We start from the raw sequence: 21,905 nt of genomic DNA on the forward strand, positions 1-21,905 counted from the left end.
TGAACTGCGTTCAGAAGAGGGATCACTGAATTGTGAAGCCACTTCAAGGCGTCAACAAATCATGCTCGAGATATCTCAGGAGTAGGTCAACTCAGGACAGGTCCTCGCGGGCACTTACTCGTTTAGCGGTGCTTGGAAAAGAGCCACAGACACGAAGTGAAATTCTTTGATTCATTGCCATTAGCAAGTAGACGAGTTTTAGCGCACGTGCGATCTATAAATGATATCAAGACATAGCATATAGCATTTTGAAGTTTAGCACCTGAAACATGAACCTGATATTTAAATCTGACTGCCGGGAAACCCCACGTTTCTCCTAGGCAGTACGTTTTTCTATCTCCACGGTAATGCCGTAATTAGCTGGAAGCGCTGACTACAATGAAAATAATACACACCTTTGAATCGTTAAATACATCAACGAGGTGCTCACGCCCTGCTCACTTGTCTGATTATCCACAGTATTCAACGCGGATCTGACATCCCGGGAATCCTGCAGGGGCCTCAGAGCTGGTGTGATACCCTGTAGCGGCTTGGCGTGCACTTTGACTGTAAGTGGATTTACGACGTACTGCACCACATATTCTGCCACACTGCACCAGAGCAGGCTGCCTTGTTCGGTGTGTTACACCGTCGTTGATCGTCAGGCAGTAAAGCGAGTCGCAGGATCTAAGAGTGAACATACAAGTACATATCGCTCATGTCAAAGCCTGTAGGGTTCTTCGTATTTATTTCTCTCATCGTCCCAGAGTTTATACACAAGGTTCGCCGGCTGTAATTGCCTGTGAAAATGACCAGCTATGAAGAAATAAAATGCTAACACGCTGTCATATCGAACACCTTTAAACCGGTGTGGCGTCTTGCGTGCTGCTGGATTCCGCCGTAGTTTTATATTGTGCACATCCCTTGGTAACAGCGACGCGTGCCTGTGAAGCACCCTCAGTATGTCCAAATCAAATTTATATACTTTGGGCCGCTGCCTAGTGTTTTCATGCATTGTATGTCTGGTCACGTGTTTAACGGGTTAAAGTATGATAATCCGGCATATATCACGTGACCAGAACACCTGTCCTCATTATATACAGTAACACATTGAGAGGAACTGAGGCCAAACTGGAGGTGAACACTTTTCTCCGCCTGCGCCTCCTGTTGACACAGTGAAAGTTTCCGTGCTGCAGCACCTTGGGTTTTTCAAAGAGAAGGTCGAGGCCAAGCTTATACAGTTGACTCAAACAACAAAACCCGGGGCCTCGAGGAAGGCTACCATTCCTGAAAAGATGACTGAACGCAGCAGGACGGGCGCGAAAATGTCCAAGCGTGCGGCGTGTGTGTGGCAGCGGATCTCTGCCGTCCGCGCCACAGACCTGAAGCTCTGGTGTGCAAGAAGGTTTCCAGTCCTGGAGTGGGCGCCGCACTACAGCCTGAAGGAAAACTTACTCCCAGATACAGTGTCCGGGCTGCATCTGGCGGTGTATCAGGTAACACAAGGTAATTGTAATACAGATACGTTTACAATTTCACAAGTGATGTGTGCCACACAATATGGCGTTATTGTTTTTGCGTAGTTTTTATTTATAAGAATTTGCTAAAATATTAAAAGTTGAAACGGACAACTTATTAGATAACAGATACCGGGGACTGTAAAGCATTTGTTAAGGGTGCACAGTTCTTGCTAAACATCGTAATCTCATAATGGGTTATTCCCTATGTGAAATAAATGTTGAAAATAAAGACACAACGGAATAAAAAGAATCCACACAAAGTACATTTCTTCTTAACAAGACTCCAATTGATGTTTTCTATGTATTTGTTCAGACAGGCCATCCGTGAACACTGATGCTTTACAATACCCCGAGCTTCCATGGAATGAGGAAGGTTAACCTGCAGTCACCTGGCTCTCCCTCCTCCAGTTTCTTTCACAACGCTGGGTTCTGTAGTTAGATGCATCTATCAGGGTCCAGGGGAAGGATGACCCTGTACCTGTAGCCTACTGTGAGAACGCACTCGTCTCAGGGGAAACACAAGAACAGGCGAAATTGGGCCGGGGAAGCAGTAATAACGTGCAACAAAGGCCCAGAGAACGAGACACCAGGACAAGAGATAAAAAAGGAAGAGCGAGAAAAGAGAGTAGATCTGCTCCAATCACAAGAAGTCACAACAAATATAGGGTGACACCGGCTCTGCTAGATCCAAGGAACTCAAATTAGTCCCCAAACAACTTTTGTTGCATATCATCCGTGGCTCCCTGGAACATGGATCCTCTCCTGATTCCTTAAACATTGGACATCCCATCCCTCCCCTGATGCTAATAATGTATTCCTTTAATTCAGAACAGGTTGAAACTACAGACCGTTCTCTGGGCCGCCATCTTTGAAAGATGTGCCACAAACCACAGAGTAGAGTACACCACAAAATGTCAACCTTTGGGTATTTCAGTCAGTTGTCGCTGTGGCTATATTATGGAAGCCCCTGTCCTTAGAATTGTTGGACACTGCAGTTGTCTAACAAAGGCCGTCCTTGTATCTTAATCCTTCTGCATCTTGTAGTTGCCTTTGATAAGGTGAATCATGACAACCGTCTAAATATGCTTCTCAAAGGAAAGATCGATTTCAGTATTGTCAAACAGACTCTTACAAGTTAAGGTAGGAAATTTCCCTTCGGAAGGCTCCTCTGTTCCTTTAGTCTCCCCAGAGCTCTATACTTAATGTGCCCTTTACATTAATCTCTTTGGTGACATGTTGACCAACCTTGGAATCTCTTTCCACTGATATGCCGCGGACACTGAGCTTTATGTGAAGATTGACTGTGCAAAAGGTGTATCTGTCTATTTGTCTCACTGAAATAATGGTGTGGATGGCTCGCAGGCTATGCTGAGAACCCCCTCAGTTTAGAAAATGGCAAGCTCTCAGTGGGTCGTTCCCTCCCAAAGCTGATGCCGCAGCCCCTCCTGAGTGGTCAGGGAATCTTCTATGTTTGAGGTTCGACTTTAAGATTGTTATCGTAGTGAAAACCATTGGCTGCCCCCTTACCTTCATGCCCCCTCAATAATTAGCATAAAGCTATTGCCAACAGTACCAAATACTAGTTCCAAATGATTCAGAAAATGAGACATTTCTTCTCTAAATCTGATCTAAAATCATCTGTGCAAGCAATGGTTATCTCCATGCTTAGCTACGAAAATGCTCTGAAACTGGAGTAGCCCACCCCGATTCTGTCTTTCACTTGCTGAACATCTTGTTTCCACCATTCTGAATTATGACCTCATCTCCCCTGCTTATGCCTCGCTACAGAGCCTAGCTTTGTAAAGTAGCAGCATGTTCATGTTCAGAGTAGCATGCATCATCTAGGAAGCTCTCCTTGCGGAAAATCTCAGCGATCTGACATGAAACTAAAAATCTGTAGTGGCTTGAGGTAACTGAGGAGATACTTAATAGAAATCCCTCAGTTGTGAAGAAAACACTCACCAACAATCTTTCTCAGGCAATGCTCCTGGTATCACGAAGAGGCCGCTGATGGCATTAAGCAAGCCCCGTGTCTAAATGTTTCAAAATACATCTTAAGATTCATATACTAAGTAAACTTCATATCCTATAATCCAATAAATGATGTTTGCTTGCCGTGTGAAACCATGTATGTCTATACTATCTGTCCTAGGTTATACAGTTTGCAAGTGAAACTTGAAGTATATAGTTTCTTTGTCTTACATTTGAACATTTGACATTGCCTGTCCACATTTTGCCAAAGTGTGTGTTTATTTTTCACTTTTTCAACATTGCAACCATTTTATTATATAGATTTATTTTTCTTTTTTCTCACACCAACCCTGCCTTTGTCGAATATTGTAATTTATCCAATACGTTGCCGTTATGTACATAGACCCCTGCTCCATCATTTGTGTTTCATAATACTGTATAAAAACTGCCATTTCTTCTGTAAAGCTCTCAAAGGCTACTTTGTGGGCCTGGGTCATGCTATATTAAACATAAATAAGTATTTGTAACGTTAAAGCACTTAACCCCCTGGACGATTCCCACCCTATGAAAAAATAACAAAAATAAATAAACTGATTTGAATATTATAGCGGAGTTGAGCTAGTGCATTGATGGCTTTATTCCATTTGTATTTTATATGTGAAACAAAGCCCTTGAACACACACTGGAAGCTACTGTATATGATGAATTTAATTTGCAGTGTAGCACATTTGTAAACCATGCTTTGAATTGCAAAAGACAGCAGAATATTTCAAACTAGAGAGTACTCGTATTTGTCTGTTCTATACTTCTTAGAAATAGGATTAGAAACTAAACTCCCATGATTGCCCAACATACAGTTATGTCCTCCACTGTAAGGCTACCTGTGGCTTAGCAATGGGACCATTGGTGAGGTATTTGGGCCCATACGAAATTTACCATAGTTGGAATGAAGTGGCCCCTCAGATCTCAGGCTAGTTAGGTCCCTGAGGCCTACTCTCAATTGGAGAGGGCATGTTACGTGAAAATAATCCACTCACTTAAAACCAGAAGAGTCTTTAAGGATTTCTCTTTAGATCATGTGTTGATGTTATGATGACTAACTTGAGCATCACTTCTATAACAAAAAAAAAACTGAATATGGGTCATTTTTTGGGCATGAGTTAGCAAGAACAATACGTGTTATGTACTACAGCATGGAGTTAGTATCGCTAATAAATGCAGCTATAGCAGTGTAGCGGGAGGACCACGCTGCAATCAACAAAAATGAACTCTGTATTTAAGAAGCTCAAATGATATATCGTGTGTTTATGCATTTAAAAAAAATGTTTTACTGAAGTGTGTAAAGCTGAAAAAACTGGTTACTCATATGGTATGGTTTGTGTAAACCATGCATAATCTTGAAGTAAATAAATACTGGAACCTATACATATAGCCTTAAAATCCTAGGGTGACAGTTCTTTCCTTTTCACTCTCACACTAAATATTCATTGAACCCGCCGTGCCTGTCTGCGTGGGTTACATATGTGCAGTGTATCTGCAGTGATGTAGGGGAGGTGGAAGGGGATCTTTTGAAAATAGAAGATGAGTTGAGAAGATGGAGTTAGCTTCCAGCCACTCTCAGTAGTAGTCGTGTGTGGGGACAAGTGATTAGTAGGTGTAGTTAATAAGAGTTTTAAAAGGTTTTGTGGAATGCGGCAGGATTGTTGAACTATCCTGATAAAACTGACTTTTTAGATAATTTGAGAGCTGATGCGGTCTGCATCCAGGACACATTGTGTTTGAATGATCGTGCCTTAGATTTTCTCGGGGGATACTACTGAGCAATAATTTTAGTTGGATCTAGAGTAGTTTCTCAGATTCCCAGGCAGTAAAACTCTCTCCTGTGCAGAATAAGATCGCTGATGAGTCAGTGTTATTGGTAAATGCTACATTTCTCCTGACCAAGCGCATAATTCTCTTTTTTCTGCCTTTTTGTCCTTTATAAATGCGGTGGTAGGCCAGGGAGGTGTGCATAAGTTGGGGACCTGAATTGTAAACTTTTTAACTATTCAATCAGCCTATTTTCTGATCTAGAGAAAGAAGAGGCTTTGGAATATTGGTTGTTTGCTTCATCACAAATATAAAAGCTGATAAAAGAAGTGTTCTTCTACTCCTGGATATATTCAGAAAAAATGAGCTTATAATAGTTAATGGTAGAATTGATTTTGACTCCCCAACACACTTTACCCATAAGTCAGCAACCAGGTGGTTTATAATTGACTATATAAAAAACGATTCTGGAAAAATCTGTTATCCACAACTCCACTAGCGATCATAAAGCAAATTCTTTTCTGGTAGAATTCTGTCCCTTAGTGGTGGGTCCATGGAAGCTAAATAGGAATGCAACACGTTTTAGGAAAATAGGTAGAATCCATTGGAGGACAGTTTTGATTAATGGAGTAAAAGGGCTGTTGGAAGAGATTATGATTAACAGGGTGTCCGGGGATGCTGATGCACTTTATATACTGAGACCATGAGACAGCTCGTAAGTCAGGACAATAAAAGAGAGATGACCACCAAAACCCTGCAGAAGCCAATTTCAGCCTTAATCAAAGAAATAAATAGATTAGTTTGAATTACATTTTCCTCTTTCTCTGTGGAAAGAGGGAAATTAATATCTTCCCTAAAGAGGAGAAGAAGGTGATTAAAGAAAAGGATGAAAAAAGCAGACTATGACCATGAATGGATTGAACTCAGAGAGGCAGCTTGCTGCATGAATATGAGAAAATAATGGGAAATTATTTCTAATTGCTGCGAGACAACAGCAAAATCTCACCCCCTATCCCTATATAGGAAGACCAATGGAGCAGATATATTTCCAAGTTATATGTGGCAAATGATAGGAAGGGCCCAGATACTCAAGAGGCCATTTATAGTTTGGAATTAGATTTGGTAGCTCATGCCTCCCCTTCGCCCGAGCAGCCTGAGATCTTCATTCGTACGATGATACATTTGTTGCATTGGATCCGGATTAAGTACCAATCTCAATTATAAAAAGTGAACCTGAATACTGGGGAAATTTCCTGGCTCTTGACTTTGCACATTGTTAGTCTCAGGCTGAATTTCCTCCATGATGTTTAGGAAGCGTGATTCCCCTATATAAAAAGGGGGCCTGTAACTTAACTAAATAATTATAGATACATTGACCTCCTAGATGTGGTAGGCAACCTTTCTGTGAAAAGCATCTTGGCACATTTGTTTTCCTGGGTGGAAACTGAAAAGATCATTCCATTAGAGCAATCTCGTTTTAGAAAATAATCACTTGAGATTAGATAATATCACAGCCCTTTAACTCTTAACCAATAAATGTGTGAAAATTAGAGGTTCCCGACTATTTGCGTCCTTATTAATTTCTTAGCTACATTCAATAAAGTTGACCACCCTACGTAATGGAGAAAGTTATATGATCTTGGTATTCAGGGCTAGCTGTTATGTTTAGTTATTGCATTACTTTCTGCCACATGGTGCCACATGTTGATGGGGGGAGACAAAGGGTTATCCTTTGTAATTCTAAAGTAAACATGGCCTGGAACAGGGCTGTCTTTTGACTCTGTTGCCTCTTTTCTCTTTATATGTCTGATTTGCCTCCTTTTTACAATATTAGTAATGGTGATTCTCCAAAAAAAGGGGGCATATCGGTTTCTTGCCTGCTATATGCAGATTACATTGTGATTCTGGATTTACAATGTTTGCAGAAATTTATGTGTACACAGTCTTTGAAAATTGATGTCTCTAAAAGTAAGATTCTGGTGTTTAAAAATACAAACTCCCAGAAGTATTATTATAATTACAATTGACACCTGGGTGAAGAAAAACTAGAGGCGGTTAAGTCATATCCCTTTTTGGGGGAAATCATGTTGAGTAACTTCAATGACTTGGATCATATTTCCCAGAGATTGAGTAAGGGTAGATCTCAGGCCAATGGGCTAAGAGCCTTTTATAATGCTGTGGGGAGAAGACACTTTGAGCACTTATTGTGTTATGTTATGTTTTGTTATGTTGATTTGTAGAGTATGGCTAATCACCCATGAGGGTATCCAGGCGCTGAGTAGGGCAAGCCTGAGGTGGAAGGAGAAGATCATGCCTGTTCTGTCTGGAAGAGCCATGCCTCGAGGTTCCTGCAGAAGTCCATGAGGGAGTGGGAGATTCTGAGGTGTTGTGGGAGGTTATTCCAGGCCTGGACTGTGAAGAATGAGAAGAAGCATCCTCCGGTTCTGGCCTTCTTGATGCGAAAGAGGTGTGCTTTTGCCTGGGACGCTGATCAAAGGTGTCTGGTGGGTTGGTAGAAGTTGAGGCGTGGTTGACGTACTCTGGGTCAGTGTTGTGGAGAGCTTTGTAGGCTTAGGTGAGTAGCTTGAACTTACATCTTTCGTGGACTGGAAGCCAGTGGAGATTGTTGAGTTGTGGAGAGCTATGGTTATTTCGCAGGGTGTTCAAGATGAGTCTGGTGGCAGCATTTAGGGTGGTTTGGAGTCAGCATAGAACATGAGCCGGGATTCTGAAGTCGATGGCATTTCCATAGTCAGGTCTGCTTGTGATAAGAGCCTGGGTAACTGTTTGTCTGGTGTTAAGGGGGATCCACTTGAAAATCTTGTGTAGCATTTGCAGGATGTGTAAGCATGACAAGGCAATGGCGTTGATCTGTCTGCTCATGGAGATATTGGTGTCCAGGATAACCCTGAGGTTCTTGGCATGGTCCGTAGGAGTGGCTGTAGGGCCAAGTTTGGAGGGCCACCAAGAGGCGTCCTGGGGTTGTGGTTGTTGCTGAAGATAAGGACTTCTGTTTTGTGTGTGTTGAGCTGGAGGAAGTCGTTTTTCATCCAAGCAGCAACATTGGTCATGCAGTTGGGAAAGTTTGCTTTAGTGGTGCTGGTTGAGTCAGTAAGGGAGAGGATGGGCTGTGTGTCATCAGCGTAGGATACTATGTTAATGCTGTGGGCTCTGACGATGTCCAGGAGGGGCGTTATGTAGATGTTAAAGAGTGTTGGGTAGACTGACGATCCTTGTGGGACTTCACAAATGAGTTCCTTTAGTTCTGAGGTGTAGGGGGGAAGTCTAACTCATTGAGTTCTGTCCTTGAGGAAGGAGGACATCCACAAGAGGGCAGGTCTGCAGATACCCAAGTGCTGAAGCTTTCTGATAAGTGGGATGTGAGAGACAATATCAAAAGCTGCATCAAGGTTGAAGAGGATGAGTGCAGTGTTTTCTCCTCAGTCAGGAATGCTTATTATGTAATTGGTGGCTGAAATGAAGGCTGTTTCTGTGCTGTGGTTGGTGCGAAAGCCAGATTGAGAGCTATCTAGGGTCTCATGGAGTTCTATGTAGTCTGCGAGTTGGGTATTGATTGCTTTCTCCATGAGTTTAGCTGGAAAAAACAGGAGCGAGATCGATCTGTAGCTACGAGGGTTTTGGAGTCTGCTGTTGGTTTCTTCAATAAGGTGTTGACTTCTGCATTTTTCCAGCAAGGCGGGAAGGTGGTGGTGGTATCAAGGTGTTGAAGATAGCGTTGAGCATGGGGGAGATGATGGTTCTTCCAAGGTTGTATGTGAAGTGGGAACATGGGTCTGAGAGGGCTCCTGAGTAGATGGTATTCATCAGGGTGGTGGTGTCTTCATTTGAGAGGGGCTTCCAGTTGCTTAGCTGCTGGTTGGCGATGAGGGAGGTGTCCTGCTGGGCATTTGTATCAGTGGGTCAAATGTGCTGTCGGTCTTGGCAGTCTTCTGTTTGAAGAAGTTTGAGAGGTCCTTGCAGAGTGCTTGGGATGGGATGATGTTGTTGGCAGCTGCAGATTTGGAGAACTCCTTGATGATGGTGAAGAGTTCTTACGTATTGTTGGGGCTGGCTTCGAGTCTGAGAGTTAGGGCCTTTTTCTTTGTGTCTCGTAGTTTTTGGCAGTAGAGCTTGAGGGCGGCATTATATGTGGATCTTGCAATAGTGTTTTTGTTGAATCTCCATTTTCTCTCAAGTTGTTTGCAGTGGTGCTTGGACCTCCTATGGTTGTTCGTGTGCCAGCTGGGTTGTTTGTTGTTTTTGGAGGTCTTTCTCCTGGTGGGATTTGGCGCAGTCAGTGAGCCATTTATTTAAGAGCATGGTGTTGACATTGAGGTTCCAGGTGTGGCTGGGTGGGTGTTCCTGTAGGGTCTTGGTCCAGTTTTCTTCGGATAGTTTGCACCAGTGTCTTGATGGAGCTTTGGGTTTTTCTGGTGGGGTGGCTTGGTGGGTGAGTATCTTGAAAAGTATGACGTAGTGGTCAGATCACGCGAGTGGGGTCATCTGGGTGGTGGTTATCCTGTTGTTGGAGGAGAAAATAGGTTTGAGGGTGTGGCCCGCTGTGTGGGCTGGTCCTTGGATGAGCTCAGTGAGTCTGAGGTTGCTGAGGCTATCGAGTGTCGTGGAGTTGTGGTCCAGGTGGAACTTGAGGTCTCAGAGGACTGTATTTGGTTGATGTGATGGAGAGGGGAGCAATGAAGTCTGCAATGTGGGTGTAGATTCCACTCGGGGGCCTGGAGCATGGTAGACAAGGAATCCCTTCAGGGTGGCATTGTAGGCCATTCGAATTTTGACGTGGATGTGTCCATGAGGTTGACGTCCGAGTCTGTGGACGTGGTGCAGTCTGCATATAAGGCGAAAATCACCTGCACCTTGCTTTATGCAGCACTTGTATTAATTGATGGGAAGGAATAGGATTTCTTAGACAAGAAAGAAGGGCTAATTTTGAGGAAAGTATGTGGTTTTAATACACAGGTGGCTTCCAGTAATTAGATTAGAATGTGGGGTAAAGAGTGCCTTTGTACAAGGCGTCTCTGCAATTATCCACTGGGTTATTAAGCTTTTAAGTAGTGACGAAATGTCATTAGGAAATTTTATGCATAAAGAGATCTTTGAAGTAAGCAAAGGCAATCCTTGTTCTATAGAATTTGTATTTATGCATTAAGTATGTCTGATGTAAATCAGGCGTATGTATTCTCCTGGTCTGAGCAGCAGCTAAAAGCATGATTCCTCTAATCGAGCCTGTCACGTAAACACTGATCCCTGTAGGAAAAAATGCAAATTGAAAGTGATAGTGAACTCCTTAATTCCAAGAAAGCCTCAGCAATACTTAACATGGAATGTTGACCACGGTGTTAGACATTGCTGGTCTCTACCGTCTACCAAGGTGTTAGACGTTGCTGATCTCTACTACATCAGTTAATGACTTTAACTGCTAGCTGGCATCAATTGCTCAACCGGGATAATATATGTAACTTCTGTAATTATGGTGCCCAAGATCTAAAACACGTGTCATTTGTTTGTCCTGCACTGTTTCTCTATTGCCATACATTTTTGAGACCCCTGTTTCTGAACTGTCGTGTTCAAACAACGGGTTACACTTTATATTAACTATTATCTCCTTCTAATGAAATGTTTTGAATGCAAGTTTTTAAGTTTACATTTCTATTGATTATAATGTCATGGTTATTTATCAATGCTGTTGTTCTTTTAATGTAATGTATGGATTGCACAATTTAAAACTTGGTATGTCTTTTTTATTCTGTGATGTTTGTATTGCATTGATCTTGTGGACCTCATGAGTTCCAAATCTTGAAATGAAACTTGACTTGACTTGATGTAGGGGAACGGGTCAAACGGATTAAAATGGCAAGAATCAATATGATCAAATACAATGGTTTCCTTTGCCTTCTATAGACATGCAAATGTAATCGTGTGTTTCTAAGTAATTAGTGCATCCCTCTTATATCAGCATATAAGTCAATACTTACTCAGACATATGGGCACATTACGACCCAAGTGGTAAAAACCTCCTGCTGCCACGGCGACAGCCCCCAAAAGACCGTTGCTGCCTGCTACCAGCCGTCTGCCCTATTATGACCACAGCTGGATTTCTTCCAGAAATATGGCGGAAATCCGGTTGTGGCCATGCCGGTAGATGGCGGGCAGGAGCGCCACGCCAGTAGACCGCCGCAGACCGTATCATGACCCATGATACGGGCTGGCGGTGTTCTGCTGGCGGACACTGCTGCTGGCAGCAGCGCCCCTCCCATCTCCTGTCAGAGGACCCCCTGACAACAGGTAAGTCAGGTGCTCCGACTGGGGAGGGGGGTGTTGTGTGTGTGTGTGTATGTCTGTGCGTGTGTATGCGGGTGTGTGTTGCGTGTTGTATGTGTGTGCATGTATGGATATGTGAGTGCGTGTATGTTGTGTGAATGCATGTGTGCTTGTATGTATGTCAGTGTGTATGGATGTGTGTGACTGGATGTATGCATGCATGGATGAATGTGGGAATGAGCTTGTGTATGCGTGTGTTCGTGTGTGAATGAAGGTGCATGTATGTAGTGGGGAGGTCTGGAGAGGAAGGAGGGTTTGGGGGGGAGAATCTTGGGAGGGAAGCAGGGAAGACCCCTATTAGTGACAGGGAAGGAATTCCCTGTCACTGATAGTGCCTACCTCCATGGTTTTCGTGGCGGTAAGCTTGCCACGAAAACCATGGTGGTAGGCGGGGTCATAATCCCGCAGGCAGGCAAGTGACAGCTGCCGGGCTGGAGACTGAAGTCTCCAGCCCAGCCATCATTACCGCCGTGGCGGTCGGTGTGGTACATTGGCAGTTTGGCTTTAGCCAAACTGGCAATGTCTTAATATGGAGAAAAGTACCACCAGCCTGTTGCCAGTACGTTCCTCCATATTAACGCTGTCCGCCGGGGTCATAATGACCCGCATAATCTCTTCACTTTTCATCTTCTTGCGGGCATTGGTTCTGTAGCTTCCAGCAGTGCTGCTGGAGCAATTTTCAGAGTGGGGATGCTGTCATTAATGTTGCATCACTAAACCCACAAGGGTTATGAAAAATCCAGGAGTCACATAAAGAACAAGTGTTGCAAATGAGCCAAGCCCATTGAACAGGAGAGTGGTAAGGGTGTAGTGTTTATCTGGTGGTACCTTTGGGAGTACATTGTCGCAAATATATTACTAAAGCATTGTGTGGTAGTGCATTGTCATTTACAGAGAACACATTCTCCACTGTAATAGCCACTAATTTTGGCCAGAAAAATAGTTTTACTGATATAACTACATTGCGCACAAATGATAATGTGTGCAAACAGAGTTTCAGGGAATATTTGTCATTTGCGCATCACAAAGTAAAGTGTCTTTTGAATTTTGTTTAGATCCTAATAACATCCTTGTTTTAGACACACTTCAGAATTACAAAAAAACATTAATTTTCACTTTTGAACTTCTGGTACATTTTGAAATATATGTACAGTTCATTTAATGTTATTTAATTACTTTTAGAAAAAATGACATCTTACAGCCTTTTTCACACAATCAAGATTGTCGCATAGTTCACTTTACAAAATGGTCTCACTTTGCAGTCAGAGAAAAACAGAAAACACAAATCTCCATGTTAAAAGAATAAGCAGCAATTTGTTAGAAGACATAGCCCGACATTTGACCTCTGTCTTTGAAGGAATGGCAAACCTGACAAGATAAAAACAAAATTTAAAGGCATCTGTATTGCTCATTCACCTTTGGAACCCCAGCATGGTTATTTGTGGGGGTGCTGCAGCACCACCAGCACCCCCACTTCCAGAGCTTATGACTTCCAACATGCAGTCCTGTTTTTTGTTCTCTATACTTTGGTGATTGCTTTATGGTATGCTGATATCAGCCTCTCTGGATTTCTGATCTGGGTTTCTGATCACCACACCCACTCAACTACAGTAAACTCAAGAAACCAATTATCCTGCAATGCCAAAACTGTAAAAACAAATCCAATTTGACCAGTTTAGTTTTTACATCAGAGTAATGTAACTCTCCATCCACCCAATACTTTTCTCCAGAACAGCCTATTTGCACACATGAGTGAGTGGGATGGAAATGTGAACTGAGGTAAAAATTGAGACTACAAAGAGTTCACACTATTATCACACTTCAACTTAATGTGATGGCTCTCAAAGAAACAATATTTTCTCTCTAATGACCCAGTTGTGAGAAAGAGTGGGAAGAGAAAGTCAGTATGCAATTGCATTTTTTCAGAGCCTTGAATAACTCGACATTGTTTGTGTTGTAGTTGTTTTGGTACCTGTGCGCTGTTCAAAACTGAGATCCAATATCCCTATAATAGTGATACAGACTTCATCACTGACTGATCCCTTTTAGGTCTGTTTTTTTTTTTTTTTGATAACCAACTTTAATTGATTTATATATCTAACAGCATGTTGCATGCAGGAAGACACATTTCATTTTCTCAGTATCACATTTAGGTACAGATTCATAGGTTAACAGGTCCATTTGATACATGGGTTGAGCAGAGTGTTCATGTTCCGGTCGGGCCCAGCCATGCATCCCAGATCTTATGATATTTTCCCTCACATCCCCTTGCCTGGTAGACGGGTCGTTCCATTTGGGCGCACCGATCCATCCCCCTCCTCCATTGCTGTAACGAGGGGGGGCCTCGGATGCCCAGCAATGTCCCTTTTTGCAATAAGTAGGGCCGTACCCACAAGTGTGCCTGTCGCCTGGGATCTCCCAATGTCTTCCATCACCCCCAGAAGGGCCACTTTGGGGGAGGGCTCCAGGGTGAGAGTCAGCAGAGTGGAGAGCTTATTTAGGATGTGTCCCCAGTATCGTTGGATCTTGGGGCAGGACCATGAAAGAAGTCTGCAGGTGAGTAAGAGCATCTGTTGCATTGAGAGTTTGGTCTGAGCCCAGCGCAAAAGAGTCGGGCCCGGGTCAGATAGGCACAGTGTAGGTAATACATTTGCACCATATTCAGTCTGGCTGGAATTGCGAGGACACGCAGTGCCATCAGTGTGTCCCGCCAGTCCTCCTTGTCTAAGGGGCCCAATCTAAGTTTCCCAGCGGGCCTGTAGAGGCTGGAGAGGTGGTGAAGCGTTCAGTGCAAGGGAGAGATAAATCTGCGAGATCCCCCCCCGCACCCAGAGTCCCCATCATTACCTTTGCCTCCACAGGACTGAATTCAGGTATATGAGCATTATTGTTAACCTGGGCCCGCAATGCATGTCTTAGCTGTAAAAACTTGTGGAATTGTGTCTGGGTCAGGGCGTATGCTTCTTGGAGTTGTTGTAAAGACATCATGTGTGTGCCCTCCCAAACGTCTCCCACTACCGTGATGCCTATGGCGTCCGATTGTGTAAAGCCTCCTAGATTGGCAATCTCTCGTAACCATGTTCCCCCGCCATAGAGGGGTGTGCTGGGTGACCCGGCCCCACCACCCTGTCTGTCTTTGAGCTGCCCGCCAACCATACAAGACCTGGCAGGTGACTTCTGGTGTGGCCTTGGGAATCGGATTTCTGTAGAGCAGGTCCATAAGATGTGAGAACCCCATTGTGGACAGTTCTAATCGGTAAGTTGGATCGTCCCATCCCCCTGTGAGCCATTCATTGATAGTGAGTTCCTGCGCTGCCAAATAATAGAAGTATAAGTTAGACATAGCTAGACTGCCGTTGTATACACCGCCCTAGCAAGTGTCCCAGGATAGGCGCCGTCTACCCTTGCGCCATATGAAGGAGCGAGCCATAGCGTCCACCTCTGGAAACCAATGGCAGGGGAGGTGGAGATTTTGGAGGACATACAGGAACGGGGCAGGACAAGCATTTTATAGAGTGCTATGCGACCCTTGACGTTTAGCGGCAGGGTCTGCCATTTTCCCAGTTCCGCTTTCACCTTGCGGGCAAGAGGGGTAAGGTTGAGGGCCCAGGTCATAGACAGGTCAAGAGCCACCTTCATGCCAAGGTACATAAAGCTTAAACATCGGATAAGAATGGTAGTTTGCCAATCAACCAGAGCGTGAGACTCTGAGAGTTCCTGGAATTCATCTTAAGACCAGAGGCCTCTCCGAAATGCGCAGCAACTGGAGACGCCTAGGGCTGCCTATCTCTGGTCGTGATAGATAAAGCAGGACACCATCGGCATAGAACGCTATGCGATCCTCCTCCCCACCCGCCCATCGCCAGCCTCCCAGGAAGGCATCTCGATGAGTCATTTGTGCGAATGGTTCTATGGCTAGGGCGAAGAGGAGAAGGGACAGGGGACAACCCTGTCTAGTGCCCCTCCTGATGGGGAAGACCTCTGACAGCATCCCATTTACCAGGGCACGGGCTGTCTGTGTTTGGTATAGTAGCTGAACCATGCGCCGGAATGGGCGCCCCAAGCCCGCTTTCCAAAAGACCAAGTCCAGGTAGCCCCTGTCCAACGTATTAAACACTTTTTCAAAGTCAATTAGGAGGAGAGCCAGAGGGGAAGGGAGTGCTTGTCTGTGTGCCAGAGCAACATGGAGCCTTCGCAGGCAATGTCTGGTGCTGGTGGCTGGCATAAAGCGGCATTAGTCAGGATAGATCAAGTGGCGTAGAACCGGCCTTAGACGAGTAGCCAGTATATTGGCGTAAATTTTAAGTTCACTGTTAATGATATCGGACAGTGGTCTGTACAGAACAAAGAGGGGGGCCCTCGACTTAGGCAGAACCACTGTCGTCACCTGGTCCAAGTCATGAGGGAAGGCACCCCACTAGGTCTGGGTTTTAACAGCATAGCTGTCAAACTGATCTGTAGCTAACAATAAACATACAATGGGCTTTGGGTCAGCTTATTTCAAGCATTGGCTTTGTTTGCCTAGCCTCCTTAATCCACTGGCTAGCAACTTTGACAGATGCAACTTGACTCATCCCCAGTGTAGTATTCATATGTCACCTAAACCCATTTGGATTTTTGGATGTATCTTTCTATCTGCACTCCTGTGCTTGCATTGAATTGTACGAGGGACACCTTCATATAGCACTCCCAGTCCTCTGCTGCTGGCTGTTTCTCAAGGGTCTCGTTCTATTGTGCCAACTTTCTGTACAAAAAGCCCAGACCTGTTGGCTTTACTACTCTTGCTTCTTTCCTTTCATATAGTGTAAAATGGTCTGCTCAGTCTTCAATCATTTTAATCATCACTTAACATACTACAACTCTGACATGTTACAAAACATTGCATTGGAGCAAAAATAGCGCAAATCCATCTTGCACTCTTTGATGTCTTGTGCACTGCAAAACAGAGAAAACAAATGTTGCCCTAATCCACAGAAAAGAAACAGTTTTGCACTTAAACACACTCAGCTTTTGAAACCATTATTAAATAAGTATTATGCATTGTAGGAAATTGGGTTATTAGTTGAGAGGGGTGAGAGCGACACTCATGTAATAACCTCAATCCTTGTCAGGGTGAACTATAAAAACCTTCTGGTAGCTTGGCACAAAAACAGTCAGGCCTAACTTTGAGACAATGTGCAACATATTTATGCAGCACTCAAACAGAAATGATGTGAAAACACAGCACAAGAAATATCCCAAGCCAATTTTGAAAAATAAAGTAACTTGTAGAGTAACTTGTATTAAATAAAATGACACTATCAACTTCCAATCAGTAGAATGAGAGATATGAAAATTCAAAGTTTTAGGTAAAAGTAGCACCAAAAGGTGCAAAGCACCATCTGTAGGTATCTGGTTGTGCTGGAATGGGACTCAGTCACAACTGCAGGCTGACTGAATTGAAGCACAGGTCAGGTACAGGATCGGTTCAGCCCGCTGTGAACTGTACTTTATGTCCTTGATGTGAGGTCTGTGAAGCATTGGTTTGCGCGGCTTCACGTCACTCTGCATCAGTCCCGATAGAGCTTTCAGCTGGGTGGCAAGCCATTGCATGGCTTTGAGTTGCTCAGCGTTGGGTTTGGCTCAAGTCTCTGTGTAGGGAGACAAACAGCAGGCAGGCCCAGGTGAGGGCTGCATTTGCCAGTGACAGGGCAGGCATCTTCAGATATCAGTAAGCTGGTCTTCAGTGACTTAGGCTACCCTTTTGAAGCTCAGGAAGGGCTCAGTACACCCTTAAGTCATTCTGCTCAGGAGAGGATCACTTTTCTCCATAACCAAGGTCATTTTGTCAACTGTGTGGAAGGAATATTACATTTTCTTTTTATATACAATTTGTAAGGTAGCTTGGTCGAGCAGTTAGGCCAATCTTGGGGAAGTGCAAAACATTTGTACTCACAGCATTAATCTTGCAACTCACACACTCAAATGAATATCTCAATACCAATTTATGAAATACTACAGAGTTTTATGTAATTTTTAAGACAAAGATTATCAAAATTGTACTTTTTGAGATATGAATTTTTGAAGTTTTAATAAATAAAAGACTTTTTGTGCATAATTATGCACCATAGGAATCAATGGAAGATCACTGGTAAAAATACATATAAAATCGTACAGTTGGTTTACTAAGTTCTCCTTTTGCAAGTTGGTCGAGGTCATCAGTGGGCACACTGAGCCAGCTGGAGAAGTTTGGGTGGCTCCCGATTCTGGCAGGAGCGGCAGTGAAAAGTCTCTGGAGCTGGTGCAGAGCCACTGAGGGGGACCACTTGGAAAAGCGCTGCACAGGTAAGTTTAACAATGGTTTCTTGGGGTCCCCTTGAAATGTTGTGGTCGCAAGGGGCGGAGGACCCTTAGAGCACAGCAGGTTCTTCGGTGCAGGGAGGCCAGTTGCAGAACGAATCAGGGAGCCAGGAGCTGTGTGCAAGGATTCCCTCAGGAGCAGGAGGTAAGTTGGTTCAAGGGTTGTTTGACATGGCTTCCTCTTGGTTCTTCTTCAGCCCCGGGCGGGCTGGTTTTCTTAGCGTCTTCAGTGACTTCTTATAAACTTGAAGAAGTGATGTGGTGGTCAGAAGGGTTTGGACAACATAATATTCTGCTTGGAAATAAATGTCAATTAAAAAAATGCATTCTTAAACAAATACATATAAAAATAGGACAGTTCACTTTGCACTGTTACTATCTACTTAATGCTGTACAAATGGCAATTACTACTTAGCTAAGTCAAGTCTTTTACATTTGAAAAGTATTGAAAAGCACTTCCTCTATATCTTATTCTAAGTATATAGCTCTAACAGTGGGAAATCAGTTTGGTATCATGTTTTCCCTGTGTCAATACTGTTTGGTCTATTCTTTATTATACACATTGCAAACTGGTACAAATTAATCTGCTCTTTTTAAAAACAATGCAAAATATTACGATACCATTCCAGATTCACCAAATGTAGGCATTCAAGTTGGATGTACTTTGGTCAAATATAAATACTGATGAAATAAATCAGGATTTACTGATTTTTCAGAATCCGATTCAGTTAATGTGGGCATCTGCACCAACTAGGTGGACATTTCCACAATAGCAGGTCTCTGTGGGAAGAATGTAATGAATGGAAGAGAAATATCTCACAGCAGGGTGAAATCTCTTTGTTGTTTTACCAACTTTTTCCATTGTTTTTTTTTTATGAGGGAAGCACTCAGATAATTACTCATGTGTGAGTGCATTTTCAGTGAGAGAGGCGGAACCCCCTACATAGTATGGGGATTCTAATGGAGGTAATCTTCCCAACAGACAATTTTTTTTCCATATGGAGAGAAAAAAGAAAAGTAGCATTAATGTCCAAAAGGACTTTTAGACCGTGCTAACTATTGAGTGGACATTTTGCATAATCATGGAAATCTAGGACTTGTGTTGGGAAGGGATCTTGTGAATCCAATACACTTGGTAATTCTACTCCAGAGGTACACTTGAATACACAAATAATACATTTCCACTTTTGTTCATTTTTAAAAACAAACATTTTCTTCCAGTTTATCTGTGCCCTATACTTGGTATAAATGTAAGCCACTTCCAATTGTTTAGTAAATTGCACCCTAGATGACTAGTTTCTTAGTGAAGTATCTGTAATTAGATCCTTACTTATGCACTCTTTATCTTACAAGAAATACTGTTTTCCTCTTTTTCCCCATTCGTCTAGATATCAAATATTATAGAAATATATGAGAGGAAAAATCTGTATCCATCACTGTACAAATTTAACTTTACTTCATAAATAGATGATGCTCTAAAAGATTCCAAATTCTCCCTTTTACCCTTTTTATTGTCCTTTCCCCTCTCCCTTCAATTTCAATTGTATGAATACATTGTTCAAATGTACTTTCCTCTACCAACACTTCCTTTTAGGAAGCCTGGACTCTTCCTCAACTTCATTATTTCTGCCTGTGCAGTAAATATTAAAAGGGAAAACAAAACATTCCAAAGATTATCCATCTACTCAAAATTCCTCATGAAAGAGGAAAATACATTTACAGTTTTTAACTTGTTCTCAGTATTTTTGTAATTTCAAACATTGAACAAACATATATTTTAACCGACCACCTTTTTTTAACCTTGCATATCAGCAGGTGACTATTTTTATCATTGTGAGATCTTACAACGTTCACATTTTCTGTATTGCTAATCAGAACTTGAGTTGCTACTCTCTTGTTCTTTTGCTTGCATACACCCCTGCAACTCTGCAATATTGGTATCATTTAGGATTTTGGTTTCATATGTACAATTCTTATAACATAGGTAATTCATATTCTTTTATATTTTGTAAAACTAGTGACCTTTTACAACTCACTTTCAGTTCATTCAAAATTCAAAGTATTATATTGAATCTTGTTATCCTTTATTTCTACTCTAGCTGCCCTCATTTTCTATATACTTCCAACAATCTCTGAAAAGTTTATACCATTGATTAACCAATGCTTATTGTTATATTGCCCCATTTGAGTTGTATTCCATATTTTCTCAGTCATCCATTTTTTGCCCTCCCAGTAATCTTGACACGAACTGCTCGTTGTCTATGTCTGTGGCCCAGTGGAAATGCGACGAGGTCTTGGTTCCTATAGGTTCTGCCTTGATCCAAGTAGGGGCGACCCTTCCTGGTAGCCACGGTGCTGCTGATGGAGGGAACGCCAAAGGCAGTCTGTGCCCTCCAGAAGGAGTCCCAGAGGGAAAAAGCCCAAAAAGGGAAAAATCCTCTAAGCAGGAACTCCGGGAACAAAAACAAAAGTAAAAAGTAAATCTGAACAAAAGATAAAATGACAATGAAAAAAGCTGGGACAGGCTAAGAAAAAATATAACTGACGCAGAAGAAACAGGAGCAAAGATCACCACCCAAAGGAAGTGTTGCAGCGCAAAGAGAACAGGAATCACACACCCTATATACCCAAAGAACAGGAGGTGACCAACAGGAAGTCAAAGACACCGTATTGGTTTGGGAATATAGCATAGAAACCTATAGAAAAGTCACCATGTTTAAAAAGGTTCCAAAGGCATGCAGGGAGAAGGAAGGCATGCTGGGACGGAGAAAGGAACATGGCAACTAAAGAAGGGCATAAATACAGGGAGAAACAAGGAAAGAAGAAAAGAAGAAAGAAAAAGGAAGCATAAGGCAAGTGTGTGTGTGTGGAGGGAGGCAAGAACTAGCAGGGGTGCGCCGCGCCTGTAACTCGTCGAGGCCCCATGCCCAATTTGGGGCCTTGATTAAAATATGGAATGGCAGGGGCGCGGCACGTCCTGCCACCGTGGATCGCGTCCGCGTCCCGAGCCGAATGATCGGCTCGTGCCGCGGCGTGACAAATCTGTGCACCCATCCTGTTAATCCACGTTACCAATGAGCTGATCGATTAGAACATCATTAATTAGAGGGGCTACACCGTTCCCTTCCCACTGTCCTCCTTTAAATTCTTTAAGCAGAGTTCTATATTTGGCACTCCTACCTGCATCACATTGTTATCCTTTGTGGGCACCTCCTATTTATGTTCTCATTATGTATAACATAGTATTTCTGCATCTCTAACATAAAAACATAGATAGCCTTTGACCCCTGTACTTCTTTTAATGTAGAGAGATATTACAAATGTAGCCATGTAGAACCAATCAACTCCTACCATGGGAAGGACTTTTGTCAGGTCATATTATTATCTCAGTCCTCTCACAACCAATTCATGTCTTACTTTTCATTTGCATGAGTCAGGGTAAGTCAGAGACACACAAAGTTAACCTGTGTTCACCCTCTGGAAGCTTGGCACAGAGCAGCCAGGTTTAACTTAAGAGGCAATGCATAAATTACTTGTGCAACACAATACACAGTAACACAATGAAAACACCTCAAAAAGACTCCAAACCATGTTAGAAAAATAGGTTATGATTTTATAAATAAATCAAGACCAAAACGACTAAAACCCAATAAGTCGAATTTGAGATATTAATTTGTAAAGAATAAAAATGTCTGTGGTGCTTAGAAGTAATAAGTGCCCATTTGGGATATCTGGTTGAGCTGGACCGGGGCAAAGTCAAGAATTCAGGCCGACTGCAATGGAGCGCCGACCAGATAAAGGAGCCACTCAGGCCCACTGAACACACTACCTTGATCCTGGTCACAGCAGCGTGATGTGGGGTGCATCCAAGCGATACGTTGGTGACGATTTTCTTCATGCAATGGCGTCCTTCCGTCAGTTCTGATGATGATGTGATGATCTAGAGATGGT

General features: G+C 43.0%; 1 protein-coding gene across 1 annotated transcript in view; it reads left to right on the forward strand.

Annotated features, from left to right (window-relative positions):
* The first annotated feature begins 1,066 nt into the window (after window positions 1-1,066).
* The window catches only part of SLC26A7 (solute carrier family 26 member 7), a 619,854-nt gene continuing 599,015 nt past the window's right edge, over window positions 1,067-21,905 (forward strand). Inside the window, exon 1 of the mRNA XM_069219229.1 lies at window positions 1,067-1,485. Coding sequence (XP_069075330.1) covers window positions 1,275-1,485 — 211 coding nt within the window. The 5' untranslated portion in view covers window positions 1,067-1,274. The remainder of the gene's footprint in view (window positions 1,486-21,905) is intronic.

The sequence above is a fragment of the Pleurodeles waltl genome, chromosome 2_2, assembly GCF_031143425.1.
Source record: "Pleurodeles waltl isolate 20211129_DDA chromosome 2_2, aPleWal1.hap1.20221129, whole genome shotgun sequence".
Classification (NCBI taxonomy): Eukaryota; Metazoa; Chordata; class Amphibia; order Caudata; family Salamandridae; genus Pleurodeles; species Pleurodeles waltl.